Below are 16,701 nucleotides of genomic sequence, written 5' to 3'. Positions count from 1 at the left end.
TCACCTTTGAAGAATAACTTGACTTCGTCCTCCGTGCAGGAGCGAGGAAGCCCTCGGACTCGGACCACTCGGGTGTCAGCAGAATTTTGCAGAATATGTGATCCCTGCTGGTTGGTCAGCTCGTAAACTGTTAAAGAATTTATGTTGCTTATAGTCTCATCACAATAAACATGTAGTCATGCTGCGGCTCACAATGAGCTGGAAGGAATGTGCCCAGTTAGTTTAATTTCTCGAGAAATGACAGTTTTTGCATTAAGATACAGTGACCTGACCAAGATATGGGAGCTGGTCTCCCTGTGAAGACTATAATGCCGCGCTCACTGATTCATACAGAAAACCATTTTTTGCTGGACAAAATTGAAAAAAATAACTCAAACAAAGCAGACATTTATTAACTGTCAGATGAAACAGATTACAAACTTAAACCAGAAATTATTTCTCTTCGAAATTGTACAGCAGAGGGCGCCAAATGTATCAAATCACATATGTTGCTCAACTCGATAAAGTCCAAAAAGGACAGTATTTTACTGTCATAGATTTAAGCAGTGAATCTATGGGTCGTGCATTTCACACATAGGCCTTCAGTGGCGCACATTTGAATGAATCCACCTCTCAATAACTACTTTAAGGTTCTTTATACACAACAGGGATCTGAGTGTGTACTGTTATAGGTCAATAAGACGTTTATCATCAAATGAACAGCACTGCATTATAAGAAATTGAATCAAGATATCACTCCCACTAGTCTGTGTGATTTCCATGGCCACGACACACAGGCTCTGCATCGCCAGTACCCCCCTACCCCCCCAAAACATATACACACACACACACTCTACGCCGTATTGGCATTCGGGGTGCCACCAGAAACACCAGTTGCAGCACCCGGTCCTGACTATGCCCGGAAACTACAGGACCATATGGAGACGGCTCAGACGTTCGCAAGGAACCAGTTGGAGAAGGCGGGAATACGCCCAAAGAAAAACTATGACCTGACCACTAAAGGAAGACATTTCTGTTCTGATAAGGTGGTGTGGGTTTTCAGTCCCAGAATAAAGAAGGGTCGGTGCCCCAAATTGGACAGTCACTGGGTTGGTCCTTGCAGAGTCCCCTAAAGGCAGAAAGGTGGTCCTACACAGAGACAGACTGGCTCCATACAGGGGACAGTTGCAGCCCTCCTTTCAGGGGGGACATTCAGTGGCACTACCTGCTGCTGTGGATAGGGGGCCCCAGAGTGAACCAACAGTTACCCGGAGCAGCTCGGACCCCCAGACTGTTGAGACTCCTAGTCCCTCGGCCAGATCCAAGCGGCCTAGAAGGCATCTTCAGCTGCCTCCTCGCTTAGGGACTTTGTTGTTTCCTCTGGGTCGAGAAACTAACTGTTGGGGGGGCAGTGTAACAATCCTAACTTGTTGTGTTTAGTAATGTTGCGGGGCACTTTAAGAAGTTGAGTGTGTGCGCATGCGCAGGTGTTGTTGAAGGGAGTTCGCTTACAACGTGTGGTGTGGAGAATGAGCGGCGTGGGTTGTGGCCGAAACAAAAACCCTTTCTGTAAAGTACTGCTAATAAAAGAAGCCATCTGTGCAAGTCAATCGTCTGGTCATTGTGTGGAGGACCAAACGTTACAAATTCGCGAGATATTTAAGCTGGTATCAGCACCGAAGACGTCTCATCCTCCTACTGCTGCTGAAAATGCACCTGTAAGTATATGCATATATATGTATATATATATATGACGTAACTTCCGTTTAAAACGTCATTAAGATGGCGGCCGTTTAGGGTGGTTAGTGTCCATCGAACCATACTCAGTTTTGTGGGCGTTTTAGTACGCCAATTTAGTGTGCATGGCGCACTAAATTTCGCATACTAAGAATTGAGACGTACTTAATCACTAAAAATACTAACTTTGAGTACGCTAGTATGCGATTTGAGACACAGCACAGGTCTTGACTTGTGAAGATGGACCAGGGCCGGAGGTTCCGAACATATCCCGGGCAAGTGGACGAGGTCCATGAAGGTCGTTACAGGAACACGCACAAGGTTCTGGTTCTGGTCGCTGTCAAAGGTCCAAAACACCGACGCAGCAACAACGACATTGACTTCCCGGCTACAGACATGTTAGCATGTAGCTTCACAACAACCACGCGAGCTTTGACTTGTAACTTATAAACGAACAAACACTTGGTTCCGGAACCAGTGACGAGTTAAATCTATTAAAATAAAGAAGAAATGGGGGTCTAAACTAACAAAAATCTAAAATCTAACTTTAAATAAAATTGAATTGAATTGAAAACTTACTCTTCCTTTAGGAATAATGCCAGGTTTCCTAACCCGGACATATGATCCACATTTGAAAAACACAGCAGTAGCTCCTCGCTTTTTGTCTGTGTAATCCTTGCTTTTCTTTTGCATTTCTCTCACTCGGAGAGCAACCTGTCTTGGTGACAGCATTTTTTAACTGGCAGTGGACGTCCGGCCACATGAAGTCTGGTTCGCATGGGTCGACCATGCAACAGTTCAGCTGGTGAGCACTGAGTTGTAGAGTGAGGTGTTCCACGATAGACGTGTAAGAATTCTCTTGTGAACTCCTTCCATGGCTTTCCTTCCAGTGAGGCCGTCTCTAAACTATCCTTCAAGCTGCGATTAAAACGTTCAATCTCTCCATTTGTTCTTGGATAGTCGACTGAAGACTTCCTGTGCACAACGCCTCGATCACAGAGGAATGTTTCAAACTCCTGTGACACGACTTGAGAGCCGTTTGCAGAAACCAGCTCCTTGGGATCACCTTCTCTGCTGAAAACTGCAGATAAAAACTGAATAACGGTACATGAAGTGACCTGTGGTACAAATGTTAGCTCTGGCCACTTACTATGATAATCAATAAGTGTGATTGCAAATCTACAATCTATTGGTGCCTTATCAAAGGGCCCTACCACATCAATGGCTCCTTCTGGATATGGCACAGGCTGTAGTGGAGTAGTGTGGGTGACTGCAGACTTGTCATGTAACTGACATGTAATACATGCTTTTATGGCTGACTCGACTTGAGCATCCATGCTCGGCCACCAATAAGCTTCTCTGAGTCTCTGTTTTGTTCTCACAGTTCCCTGATGTGTGTTATGTGCCAGTGAGATCAACTTTGGTTGAAGGCCGTCTGGTACCAAGAGTCTGTGTGTGCCATGCACCACTAAATCATCTTGTAAGGAGAGTTTGTGCCTTGTTTTGAAAAATGGCTGCAAGTTTGATACCAAGCTTTTTGCTGATTTTGGCCATCTTGAAGTAAGTAGTTCACGTAGTCCAGTCTGAACAGGACATGAAGCACATGCAGCTTTAAAGTCCACATCAGAAATAGCAGTAAGTGTAGATGTGAGTGCAACCTCTGTGTCATCTTCCAAGCTAGGTTCTAAGCTTGGCAGTGGAAGTCAAGACAAACAGTCCGCAGTTACATTATCTCTTCCTGGTGTGTACTGAATGTCGTAGTTGAATGATAATAGCCTTGATGACCATCTAGCTATCTGCATACCTGCATGTCCTTGACCTTTTGTAGCAATAAGTGTGGTGAGAGGGCTGTGGTCAGTACGTAAAGTGAAATGTCTCCCCTACAAGTATGTTCTCCATCTTTCTGTTGCCCACACACACCCCAATGCCTCCTTTTCAACAGTGGAGTATTTTCGCTCTGCCTTGGTCAGTGTACGTGATGCAAAAGCAACAGAACCATTTTGATGTATCTGAGTGAGAACTGCTCCTAGTCCATAGTCAGACGAGTCAGTAGTTACAACAGCAGGTAGTTCTGGGTTGAACAGTGAGAGTGCGGGTCTGTTCACAATCAGTCTTTTAACATTCTCAAAACTCCTTTGAGCCTCAATAGTAAAACGGTCAAAACAGGAGTCTGTTCCGGTCGCTCCAACACGCCGTCACTTCCTGTCACCTGGTCTTAATACTTCGCTTTGTGGAGAAAAATGGTCAATTCAGAGTGTCACGGGTCGTTTATTCGCCGCTTCAAGTCAAACAAAATACAAGCTTTACGATTGATCGAACGCACTTTCTTCCGGCAACTTAGTTCAATAGCCCCAGGAGAAACGGTTCTCGAGCTGTAGAAACATCGCGATATTTAAGGAAAATTTCCCCGGCCAGGGGGTCGTCTCTTTCCGGCAAATGTTTCTTTCAAGTTGCCTGCGTCTCGATCATCCGCAGAGCGAACTTCCTAACTTCCCTCTTGTAATCTAAGATTCAAATGTTCTCGGGTGGGGGCCTCCGTCTTGAAATGTTGATCGTGAATGTGTATTCAAAAGTTTAAGCTCTTAGATGAAGCTAGTAATTTATACTTTATATTTTGATTATCTTTTAGCATTAATTTAAGTATGGCGTATGCGTATAGTGTATAATAATTTTTAATATAACAATAGACCATGTGAATGTCTCTGCTCCACGCAAAAGTGCTCTCAGGGGCTCCACAACTGCAACATAGTCTGGTATGAATTTTGAATACCAAGATGTGAGCCCAAGAAATGACCTCGACTTGGGAAGGTCTATTGGTGGTGGTGCTTGAGAAACAGCAGTCACATGTGAAGCATCAGGCTGCAATCCTTTACCTGACCCCGTGTGTCCCAAGAAAGACAGTTCTGGTTGCCTGAAGTTGCATTCTGAATGATTCAGCTTGAGACCTGCATATTGTATACGCCAAAGTACAGCTTTCAATTTTTTGTCATGTTCCTCAGCTGTTGCATCTGACACAATAATGTCATCGAGGTAACATTGGACACCCGTTAAACCTTTGAGGATCGTTGACATCATCCTTTGGAAACAGCTGGGTGCTGATGCCAGTCCAAATGGCACCCTTTGAAGTGAAACAAGCCATCATGGGTTATGAAAGTAGTCAAGCTATGGCTGTCCTCATGTAGCAGCATCTGATAGTAAGCACTCTGGAGATCTAGTGTGGAAAACAGTGTTGCTCCTCTCAACTCTGCGAACATCTCCTCTATGTGAGGTAATGGAAATCCATCTATTACAACTGCCTTGTTAGGTTCTCTTAGATCCACACATATTCCTCTTCTTGAACTAAGAAACTCCTTCCTGTCTAATGAGTTCTGCGCATTTGTTTGATCCAAGGAAGAGTAACATTTAGAATTAAAACAGTCAATTTATTAAAAGTAAAGAATGATTACAAAAGTAGGCCATACAAGACCTTAAATACAACAGTTAACAAAGAATGCAAATTATTCAGAAATACCAGAAGTTTGAGCTCTTGGTCCAGTCTCTGTCCGAAATCCTGGTTCACCAACCAGATCCTCCCAGAGAGTGGCTGAAAACCTCATAGCATGTCCCTTCTTTTAAAGACCTCGAGACTCCGCAGTGTTGAACTACAGACGTGTCTGTCAAACACAACACCAGGTTCCTCAGGCTCAATTTGACAGACTGACCCAAATCACTAAAGTACTGACTCAACCCTTTTCTCGCCGAGGCCGTTCTGGCTTGGCCGGTTCGGGTGTGGGGGTCCGGCGGGTGGGGCCTGTGGGGGCCTTGGGCCTGGTGGTGGTGACCGCTGGTGCCGCGATGGCCCCGTGCGCCGGCGGGGGGGTGGCCCACTTCCGGGGTTTTTTTGATGGTGCGTGGGCGCGGGTGCTGGCGGGGGTGGCTGGGGTGGTGGATGGGGGGTTGCGCTGGGGGCGGTGCTGGGGCTGGGGGGTTGCGGGTCAGGGGTGGGGCTGGGGCTGGCCGGGTGTTCTGGATGACCTTCCGGCCCGGATGGCTTCACCTGGTCTGTGGTGGGGGGCATGTCTTGGGGTGGGTGTCTGCTGCAGCGGTGGCTGTGGTCCTCTACCCGCCCTGTGTGGCATGTGCCGTGGTCGGGGGGTTTGTCGCCCTTGGTCCTGGGAGTTCGTGGCCGGGCTGGTCGGTCTTTCGGGGGCTTCCCGGGTGGGGGGGGGCAAACTGGGCGGGGCCACATTGGGGGGACAGCGGAGGCATTAGGCGGACCCATGTTACCGTAGTGACCATGTACCGCCCATGCAAGTGCTGCTGTCCCCCTGGGTGCTGCATGGTGGGTGGGGCGGGGGCTGGGGGTCAGTACGTGTGATGGGCGGGGCCTCGGCACCTTAGAGACCGTGGACCGCCCATGGAATACTGCTGGCCCCCCAAACTTCCCTCATGGGGAGGTGGGCTGCGGCTGTTGGGGACGGTCTACAGTTCAAAGACTGGGGGCCGTTCCCGGACGGCTGCAGCCCCATTGCCCCCGCCCTGCCCGCACAACCGTGGCCCCCCTGTGACCCGGGGGACCTGGGCCGGTGCCTGGCCATCGCTCCCCCGGGCTCATGCGGTGGCACTCAACCCGGCTACTGTCCATGTCCGGAGGGTATTGGGGGGGGTTCCGCTGCCACTGCTGTGGTAGATCCCCATCTCCTTGACTCGGTCCCCTGCTATGGACTTGGTGGCAGCCTGACGGTCTGGGGGTCCTCAGTCGCCCGGCCTGGCCCCGGGGCCCTATCCCCTGACTGGTTCTTCTGGCTGCCCCTCTGCCCCGGTGCCTGCGCCTGGCGCCTCCCCCTCTCTGCTTCCTCGGTCGTCCTCGCCTGTGCTTGCGCCCCCGGTGGTGGTCCGCCTTCTCGCTGGTGTTTGGGGTCGGCTCTGGTGGTTATCTCGCCTGCCGGGTCCTGGTCTCCCGCGGGTTCCTGCCGCGGCTTGGGCCCCTGTGTCTGGATCTGCTGTGCTAGGTATGTGCCCTCTGGCCTGGCTATTTCAACCCCTTCCCTCTCCCCTCTATATATCTTCACCCGTCACCGGAGTCTGTATACCTGTGTATTGTCTACATTTGTCCCAAACCCACACCTTTTTATTTCTCTCCCGGAGCCCCAGGGATCCACCTCCAGAGCTGCTGCTGATACAGGGATCCACCTCCAGAGCTGTTGCTGATCCAGGGATCCACCTCCAGAGCTGCTGCTGATCCAGGATCTTCACCACGTCATCAGATCCCGAGTTCTCTCCAGCACCCCCATGGACCCTCCTACACTCTCCTATTTTCTCTCACTATATCCTCCCTCACTCCTCTCCTTATCCATCTGTCTACCCCCCCCATCCTTCCACCCAGCCTGTCAAAGCGGCAGGCCGTCAACAATGAGTCGGGTTCCGCTCGAGGTTTCTGCCTTCTAAAAGGAAGTTTTTCCTCGCCATTGCTCACTGTACAGCTCACTGTACAGTGTTTTGTTTCTTGCTCTTTGTTGAATTGCTGGGATCTATTTTTCCTTAATCAACTGTAGTCTTATTTCAACTGTATAGTGTCTTGAGATAACTTTGTTATGATAAGACACTTTAAATAAAATTGAATTGAATTGAACCCTGGAACCTTATCATCAGGAGCAATAACCAGAGTTTAAGTTTTGTCCACATTCAGCTGCAAAGTGTTTTCACTCATTGTTGATTTCTAGCAAACAATTTATTAAGCTGTTCAGCCTCTGGGGCTCAGTTGGACCAAAAGAGCAGTAGAGCTGGATGTCATCAGCAAAAATGTGATAAGAAACATCAGGAATTCAGTACCACTTCGTCCCTCAGTCTTCTCAGCAGGATCTGGTGATCAACTGTGGCAAAGGCTGAGGACAGATCCAAGAGAACCAGAACAGTGTTTTGACCCGAGTCAGCTGACATCATGATGTCCCTGGACACTTTCAGAAAGACTGTCTCCGTAGGGTGATGTTTACGGAAGCCAGACTGAAACTTCTGATCCAGGAACAAAGACAAACAACACTTTGGGGTTTTTCTTATTTGCTGCTACCAGTTTTCTGATGTAATCAGATGTAGCAGTTTCCACCATCTCATTGTTTGAAGACATCAGATCCCTGAGGTGAAGTCTGTGCACCTCAAGTTTAGTGGACTTGCAGAGACGCTCAGTCTTTCGACAGAGTCTCTTCAGACGATTTTTTCTGAATTTTCAAGTTCGATTGAACAGGTGCCACTTGATCCAGTATTTCAACACAATGATCAGTGAAACAGTGAATCAAAATTTCAACTTTTAGGCAGTTATCAAAGGAAAGAGGGTCAAACATAGCAGAAAAACTGTCTGCAGTATCGGCTGAGATGACAAGCCTCTGAGACCTAACTTTCAAAGGCTAAGGTTCAGGGATGAAGTCCAGGTTAAACAAGACAATGATCACTCAGATGGACATCATGTACAGAGACATTAGAAATGTCCAGGCAAGAGTCACTAAAGTCGTTCCAAATTTTTTTGACATTTTAACAATAATTTAGACACAAAAACCTCCGACTCAACTGATTTATTGCTGGATTAAATACTTCTTAAAATAAAATTCTTAACTAGTTATTAGTTGTTTTTTAAAGCTACAATTAAAAATATATATATTTTTCACAAATACATTTAAACAAACATTTGAATGTAATAAATGAAATAAACCAGATGTTTGTTTTGCAGGAACATTTATTTGTTGACACGTCGTTACTTAATACATGAAGTTCTGTCTGTTGGAGAAAAAAACATTGTTTACCATGAGATGAAAAAAAACATGTTTCAAACGATTAATGGTTGATTAAGATAAAACACATATTATATATATGAACACACACACATATATATATATATATATATACTGTACATATACATACACATCTGCCAGCTCTGACTGAAGGATCCCAAGACGCTCCAATGCCAGTGCAGAGATATAATCTCTCCACCTGGTCCTGGGTCGACCCCTAGGTCTCCTCCCAGCTGGACGCTCCTGGAACACCTCCAACGGGAGACGCCCAGGGGGCATCCTCAAGAGATGAACCACCTCATTTGACTCCTTTCCACACGGAGAAGCAGCGGCTCTACTCCGAGTCTCTCCCGAGTGACAGAACTTCTCACCCCATCTCTAAGGGTGACGCCCGCCACCCGTCGAAGGAAACTCATTTCAGCCACTTGTATCCGAGATCTCGTTCTCTCCCTCATGACCCAAAGCTCTTGACGGTAGGTGAGGGTTGGGACAAAGATTGATCGGTAACTAGAGAGCTTTGTCTTTTGGCTCAGCTCTCTCTTACGCACAACAGTGTGGTAGAGCGAATGCAATACCGCCCCTGCTGCACCAATTCACCGACCAATCTCCAATTCCCGAACCCCCTCATGCGAGAACAAGACCCCAAGATACTTAAACTTCTTCTCCACTTGAGGCAAAGGCTCAACCCAGAGAGAACAATCCATCTTTCTCCTGCTGAGAACCATGGCCTCAGATTTAGAGGTGCTGATCCTCATCCCAGCCGCTTCACACTCAGATGCAAACCGATCCAGCAAGAGCTGAAGGTCGCAGCGTGATGAAGCCATGAGAACCAGATCATCTGCACAAAGCAGCGATCGGATCTTCAGGCCACCAAACCGCAAACCTTCCCCGCCAGAGCTGCGCCTCGAAATCCTGTCCATGAAAACCAGAAACGGGAGACAAAGCACATCCCTGACGGAGACCAACTCTCACCGGGAATACATCCGATCTGCATCCAAGGATCCGCACACAACTCCCGCTGCGGGAATACAGTGATTGGAGGACCTCAGTAGAGCCTCTCACTCCATACTCCCGAAGCACATATATGTATATATTAATAAACTATCAAACGAAAATGTAAAACATTTACAATTTTGTTTGAGGAACAATGCAGAATATTTAGTGCAAAAGTTAAAATAGACATAAAAATGTGATCAAGATGAAATAAAATAAAGAGATTTATTTAGAAGATTAAGTGAAAGGATTTAAAAATCAATGATTCAATGAAAATAAATCAACTGAAGCTAAAAAAAAAAAGGTGAAATCAAAGTTCTGACCGTTTATCTTCCGTCTGTGTCGTCTGCAGATTTGAGGGACAGCTCGATGTTTTCGTTTCCTGAAATAAATCATGTCATTCAAAGGATCCACGTCAGAGAAGAGTGGAGTCTCACCGAGGTGTTGTTGGTCTCGTCCGGACGAGGACTTCGAGGTCAGCCTGCTGGACAGCAGCTCGCCGGCGTTGCTGGGATACAGCTTGATGTATCTAAAGAAGCAGGAAAGTTAATCTTCCGTCAGACACACAAGGCTTCATCTCCACCTGCTGCCGATGTAGCTTTTGTCCCTCTTCAGTGCTTCGTCGGCTTCTTCCTTCGTGGAGAACTGGACGAAACCTGTCCCAGTACAACGACCCCTACTGTCCTGGACCAGAAAGATGCCGTCCTGGTTTATCTGTAGACCTGGAGGACATGTTTGGTCAGTGGATGAAGAGTTATGAAACCTATTGAAGCCTCACGAAGTCTCACGACTTTAGGAGACTTTATCCACTCATGTAATATTGAGTAATATAATAAGAGAGAAGAAGATTTTTAGAAGAACACAAGAGTCACCTTTGAAGAATAAGTTGACTTCGTCCTCCGTGCAGGAGCGAGGAAGCCCTCTGACTCGGACCACTCGGGTGTCAGCAGAACTTTGAATAATCTCTTCGATCTCCTGGTTGGTCAGCTCGTACACTGAACGAGATATCACGAAACATTAGGACCACAAACATGAATCAGTTAGAGGGAAGGACTACCTTTCACGAACCGATCGCCCAGATTGCTCTTGTGTTTCTCCAGAGCTCTCCTCAGGTCGTTTACCTGCTTCAGCTCCACGAAGGCTTGACCCGACGGCCGGCCGTCAGCATTTCGCATCAGGTGGATCCCAGACTCCCCGTTACTGACGTTGCAGTCTACATGGAGTGTCATGGGTTTAATGGTTGCTGTTCACGACCAGACGTCAAAACGCTCACCAGAGAAGAACTGGAGCAGGTCTGCAGACGTGGACGACCTGTGGAAACCTCTCACATGCACCACGAACACGTCCTTCTTCTCCGGCTCGTCCTCATTGACCTGCGACGATGGGAACGTTTTTTCTTCGAGCACCTGCACATGAATATATATAACATATGCTATCATTTATAATAATTTATTGTATACATCAATCATTTCTTAAACGGACACTTCGACCAATCGGTGTCATGTTCTGTAAACTGTGCGGCGCAGCTTGCTAGGCTCGGTTGCTATGACGACACGTTTTGCCGGCTCAGTATATACACGGAAGTAATACTTGCTTATGATCTAGTCCAGGCCTGGCCAATCCAGCATGCGGCTCTTTGCCTGGTTTCATGCGGCTCTAACGTTCTAGTGTTGTGTCTATCGCGAACGACGATCTTTTGAGTGAAAGTACTGAACTTCATTCCTTTCTCAGTTCAGTTGAACGCCGCGACTGTGCCGGTGTGAGGGATTCTATGATAGACTTTGCTACAGAACATTTAGTTTTTATGTTGGCACAGATTCGTTCAGTGAACGAGGATTCATGTTCGGCTGTGAACACACCTCAAGATCTTCTCTATTTGCCTAATTTCTCACGAATGTCTGTGTACTGGTCCTTTTCCGTGAACGCACTTTTTCTTTTTTTGCATTGTCCCTCAAGTGCAGTGAATGTGAACCTCGGATCTGAATCATTAAACCTAGTAACGGATTGTTTGGCTGCGTTCAGGAAGTAGAAGAACTTAGCACTGAGTTAGTGATTTGGTGAACGAACAAACTGAACGAATCCTTTTAATGAACTAATACTAGTGATTTAGGTCAGTCAAAAGAACTGCCGATCCCATCACTATAACAATCATATCGAAGTTTGGGTTTGTGATTTTAATGTGCGTGTTCGCTTCGCTTGAGTTCAATACATGCGCGTTGGATGAAAATACCGCAAAGTTTCCCATTAGGGACAGGATCTTTTGAGTAAACAATTTGTGTCAAGTTCGCCTTCAAAATGGCAGGGAAAAAATGCACAGCCAAACGAAAATATGAAGATGAACACGGGACGTTTTTTTTTACATGGGAGAGTTTATATTTTTTATGGAAAAGTACCCCAATGTCAAACGGGCTGCGCTTAAGATACTGTCAATATTTGGGTCGACATATGTCTGTGTTTTCTACCCTGAAACACGTGAAATCAAAGCACTGATCTGTTCTGACTGACACCCATGTGAAAGAATTGCTTCGAGTGGCAACAACTGAATACAAGCCAGATCTGATGAGGTTTGTTCAAAGCAAGGAATGCCAGAAGTGCTTCCTTACATTACTGGATCAGATCAGTGATGTAAGGAGGAGCCTGACAATGAATAGCTCTGAAAGTAAGAACCAGAATTTTAAAGTTGATCCTTAAAGAAACTGGATGCCAGTGAAGAATTTTAAGGATCGGAGAAATGTGAGTTCTTCTACTTGAGCGGGTTAGAATTCTTGCTGCAGAGTTCTGAATCAACTGCAGACGAGACAGATCCTTCTTGTTAAGACAAGAAAACAAACTGTTACAATAGTCCAGACGAGAAGAAACAAACGCATGGATTACAAGCTCCAGATCATGTTCCGACAACATTTTCCTAAGTTAAGACATTTTTCTCAGTTGAAGGAAACTGTTTCTGGTCAGTTTTCTGCAGTGTTGAACAAGAGACATGTCTTTATCAAATACAACACCCAGGTTTCTCAGGCTCAGTTTGACAGACTGACCTAAGTCACCCAAGTACTGACTCAACCCTGGAACCTTATCATCAGGAGCAATCACCAGTGTTTCAGTTTTTTTCACATTTAGCAGTAGAGTGTTTTCATTCAGCCATTGTTTGATTTCTAGCAAACAATTGACTAAGCTGTTCAGCCTTTGGGGCTCAGTTGGGTCAAAAGAGCAGTAGAGCTGGATGTCATCAGCAAAAATGTGATAAGAAACATCTGGAAATCTCTGAATGATTTTACCGAGGGGAATCAAGTACAGCAAAAACAATAAAGGACCCAGACCAGAACCTTGAGGGACTCCACACAACAGATCTGTCGATTCAGACCTCATTTGATTGGCAGATACACTAAAACTGCGCCCAGAAAGGTAAGATGAGAACCATTCTAACACAGACCCAGGCAATCTTCATCCCTCAGTCTTCTCAGCAGGATCTTGTGATCAACTGTGTCAAAGGCAGAGGACAGATCCAAGAGAACCGGAACAGTGGATTTACCCGAGTCAGCCGACATCATGATGTCACTGGACACTTTCAATAAGCTGTCTCCGTAGAGTTATGTTTACGGAAGCCAGACTAAAACTTCTCATAGATGTCGCTCTGATACAGGAACAAAGACAGCTGCTCAGACACCACCTTCTCCAAGATCTTGGACAAGAAAGGGAGCTTAAAAATAGGCCTGACATTTCTGAGGTCAGTCGGGTCCAAGCCTGGCTTTTTGAGCAAAGGCTACACAATGGCATATTTAAATGCATTGGGAAAAACCCCTGTGGAAAGGGAGAGGTTCACCATATTGGTAACCCAGGGGCCAATTACATCAACTACTTTGATAAAAAGCCTACAACGAAGGACGTCATCTGAGCAAGAGGAGGGTTTCATCTTGTTCACTAGTGCCGAAATATCACCCAAAGATACAGCAGTGAAGGAGGACCAAGAGGAGGAGAGGGGCTCAGAGACAGTAGGGGTTCCAAACAAAGGGGGAGAGATTTTTATCTTTGATCAATTTAATTTTCTCAATGAAAAATCTCAACAATGCATTGCTGTCAGCTTCACAGAAGACAGGCGTGATTTGAGGAGCAGGAGACACGAGAGAATAAATTGTGTCAAACAAAACTTTGGGGTCGCATGATTGGCTGAAAGTACGATCGTGTAGCATTTATTTATTACATTGAAATGAATTAAAATAAACTTCATTTAGAAAAAAAAATCATTAGTAATAACGATATTAAACTGTACTAGGTAACTGTTTTACCTAAACGAATTCAACCTTTTAATAGGAACATTTTTGAATCCTCTTATTCAAGAAAAACTAATTCAACCTACAAGATGTTTTTAATGGAATTTAAAAATATATATAGAATTCAGCGCTTTAAAAAAAAGCGACATTTCCATAAAATAACTTTAAAGATTGTATAATTTTAAATTCAATCTTTCAATACTCTGACGACACAGACGTACTTATTTGTGGTAAAGATAGACACATAATTAATACTTGTAATTAAACAGACATACGATTTATTCTCAAACAGAGAATAAACATTAAATCATAATTTAAAACATTTTAAAACAGATTCAAAGAGTTTCCTGTGAGATGCTAACCGTGGTGCAGAACCGGTCTTGACTTGTGAAGATGGACCAGGGCCGGAGGTTCCGAACAGATCCCGGGCGACTGGACGAGGGACATGAAGGTCGTTGCAGGAACACGCACAAGGTTCTGGTTCTGGTCGCTGTCAAAGGTCCAAAACACCGACGCAGCAACAACGACATTGACTTCCCGGCTACAGACATGTTAGCATGTAGCTTCACAACAACCACGCGAGCTTTGACTTGTAACTTATAAACGAACAAACACTTGGTTCCGGAACCAGTGACGAGTTAAATCCATTAAAATAAAGAAGAAAATAAAGAAGAACGTGAGAGCATGAGTACGTGCGTCTCACGTGCGTCAGTCAAGGGCAGAGTCTGTACAGATCCTACAGTATCGCGTCTGCGCATGTGCGGTGACGTCGCAAACTTGATGACGTCACTACGGTTCTCTCTCAGAGACAAATGTCGTTCAACCTACAGTATCGCTGCTGCGCATGCGCGGGATTTGCTCGAAAGCTTGATGCTTGAAACTCTTTACCGTGAGAGTCAAAGTAATCCAACAATGATTCAAAACATATTTACGTGCTGTAATGAAATAAACACGCGACGGAGATCCTACCTTTGTTTACTTCATTAGTGTTTTATTCACATCTTTATTATTAAACGGATCATAGATCAATGTTTGGACAGAGAATCATTTAATCTAAATATAGACTTTGACTAACTGTGCGATAAAAACAAGTAATTTGTTAAAAATAATTGATTAAAAATAATTGGTCCAATAATTAGCTTCATTAGTATTCAGTTATTTCTAAAGTAACATTTGATGATGTACACAATAGTTTTAAGATGGCGGCGCTTTATACACAACCGTCTACAGTCGATCCGGCGTCTATTATATATGGTAAGTAAGTAATTAATTTGTATTTATGAAGTGCTTTTCCAGACCAGGGTCACAAAGCGCTTAAACAATCAAAACAATACTCACTAAAATATATACTTTAAAGGTCAAGATACAACTGAGAACAACACAGGAGTTCCAGAAAATCAAGGAAAAGCCTGAACAAATAAAAACATCTTAAGATGTTTCTTGAAGGAGTCAGTAGATCATCAAGAGCAAAGAGAGAGAAGATCGTTCCAGAGCTTAGGAGCAACAGTCTGGAAGGATTTCTCTCCTCTGGTCCTTAACCGTGTGCGTGGAACCATCAGTAGTTTCTGATCCACAGACCTCAGAGCCCGAGCTGGGGTGTAAGGCTGGATCAGATCAGTGATGGCTCTGAAAGTAAGAACCAGCATTTTTAAGTTGATCCTTAAAGAAACTGGCAGCCAGTGAAGAGTTTGAAGGAGAAATGTGAGTTCTTCTACTAGAGCGGCTCAGAATTCTGGCTGCAGAGTTTTGTATGAACTGCAGGCGAGACACATCCTTCTTGTTTAGACATTAAAACAAACCGTTACTGTAGTGATATGTAGTCACAAATAAACAAGCGTGGAATATCCGTGTAGGAGCTTTATTTACACACGTGTTTAGCCGTAGCTTCGGACCAAGAACAACACACACATCACTCCCGGTGTATCCATGCGCCGTAAGCTATAGAAAACAGTCCCTTAACACCACATCTCCCTTCCTTTGAGTCTGTTGAGACAAAGTGTTACCATAACCTAATAAACATTTTCTTCAAAACAAATGAATAGAAATGTGTGCAAACAATATTTCAAGCATGTTTCCTTTAACATTTAACTAGGGTTTTCTCTCCCAAACATTTATTTACACAAACTCCTTAAATCTTTCTGGAGGTTTTATTTCCACTTCTTCTCAACACTTTAGGACTCTCCGGTTTGACAGGAGAAGAATCTTATTCTGTGGCTTCTGTTTGTTCACATTTTCTTTCTCAGTCTCGAGCCTTCAGTTGGTTGTTCAGGTGGTTTAAACAGTTTGTCAATTTTGAAAGGTTCAAAATTTCAATATACCGGGAAAAATAATCAACCACCACTAAATCGTTTTAAATAGACAAATGTCAGCCGCGATTCTCTCCCACGGACGACTTGGTAGCGGTGTACAGATAACAGGCTCTTTCTTTTGAGATGGTTTCATCTCCTGACATTCTCTACACACACTGATTAGGTCCTGAATGTTTTTACTCAGACCCGGCCACCAAACACTACATTTCTCACGACACTTCACTATGCCTTGGTGGCCATCGTGAACGCGCTGTAGTATTTCCGACCTCATGTTTTGTGGAATAACTATTCTGTCGTTGTAAAGTAATAAACTTTGTGAGTAAGGTGATCACGATGTGAGAAATAAGGTTTCACACATACCGGTACATCAGCATAATACCTCGGCCATCCATGTGTAATGAACTTTTGGATCAACTTCAACTCTGGGTCTAGTTGAGTCTGCTTTCTAATCAGTTCCAGCTTTACAGGGGAAACTGGCCAACTTCCTTGAACTCCTTCCTCGTACGCCTCCATCTCACTGGTCAGTTCTGATACTTCTTGTTTAACTTCTACCAGTGGATGTCGAGAGAGTGTATCTGCCACGACTAACTGTTTCTGGTACAAACTCTGCCACAGGATTGTATCTCATCATGCGGATCAGCAGTCTCTGGCCCCTCA

General features: G+C 45.0%; 1 protein-coding gene across 2 annotated transcripts; it reads right to left on the bottom strand.

Annotated features, from left to right (window-relative positions):
• Positions 1-8,282: 8,282 nt before the first annotated feature.
• On the bottom strand, positions 8,283-14,489 carry LOC148090136 (G-rich sequence factor 1-like). 2 transcript variants are annotated; one of them, XM_087812840.1, is made up of 8 exons: positions 14,098-14,489; positions 10,744-10,843; positions 10,528-10,683; positions 10,343-10,465; positions 10,054-10,192; positions 9,908-9,999; positions 9,794-9,852; positions 8,283-8,463 (listed from the first exon to the last, which is right to left on the bottom strand). In XM_087812840.1, the coding sequence occupies exons 1-7, from the start codon at positions 14,284-14,286 to the stop codon at positions 9,797-9,799; spliced, it is 855 nt and encodes a 284-aa protein (XP_087668966.1). In that variant the 5' UTR covers positions 14,287-14,489; the 3' UTR covers positions 8,283-8,463; positions 9,794-9,796. The 2 variants fall into 2 exon arrangements, with proteins under 2 accessions (XP_087668966.1, XP_087668958.1); XM_087812832.1 differs by having other exon boundaries at positions 10,744-10,876; positions 14,098-14,486.
• Positions 14,490-16,701: the final 2,212 nt, after the last annotated feature.

The sequence above is a fragment of the Callionymus lyra genome, chromosome 1, assembly GCF_982586985.1.
Source record: "Callionymus lyra chromosome 1, fCalLyr1.hap1.1, whole genome shotgun sequence".
Classification (NCBI taxonomy): Eukaryota; Metazoa; Chordata; class Actinopteri; order Syngnathiformes; family Callionymidae; genus Callionymus; species Callionymus lyra.
This window is presented reverse-complemented; position numbering and strand designations above follow the sequence as displayed.

Bases quoted from the DNA above. Each gene is read 5' to 3' on its own strand.
- LOC148090136 (XM_087812832.1), bottom strand. From the start codon at position 14,286: ATGTCTGTAGCCGGGAAGTCAATGTCGTTGTTGCTGCGTCGGTGTTTT. The intron at 10,466-10,527 runs GTAGTCCTTCCC...TATCTCGTTCAG, and splicing joins GGGCGATCGGTTCGTGAAAG to TGTACGAGCTGACCAACCAG. The intron at 9,853-9,907 runs GTGAGACTCCAC...GATTTATTTCAG, and splicing joins ACGAGACCAACAACACCTCG to GAAACGAAAACATCGAGCTG.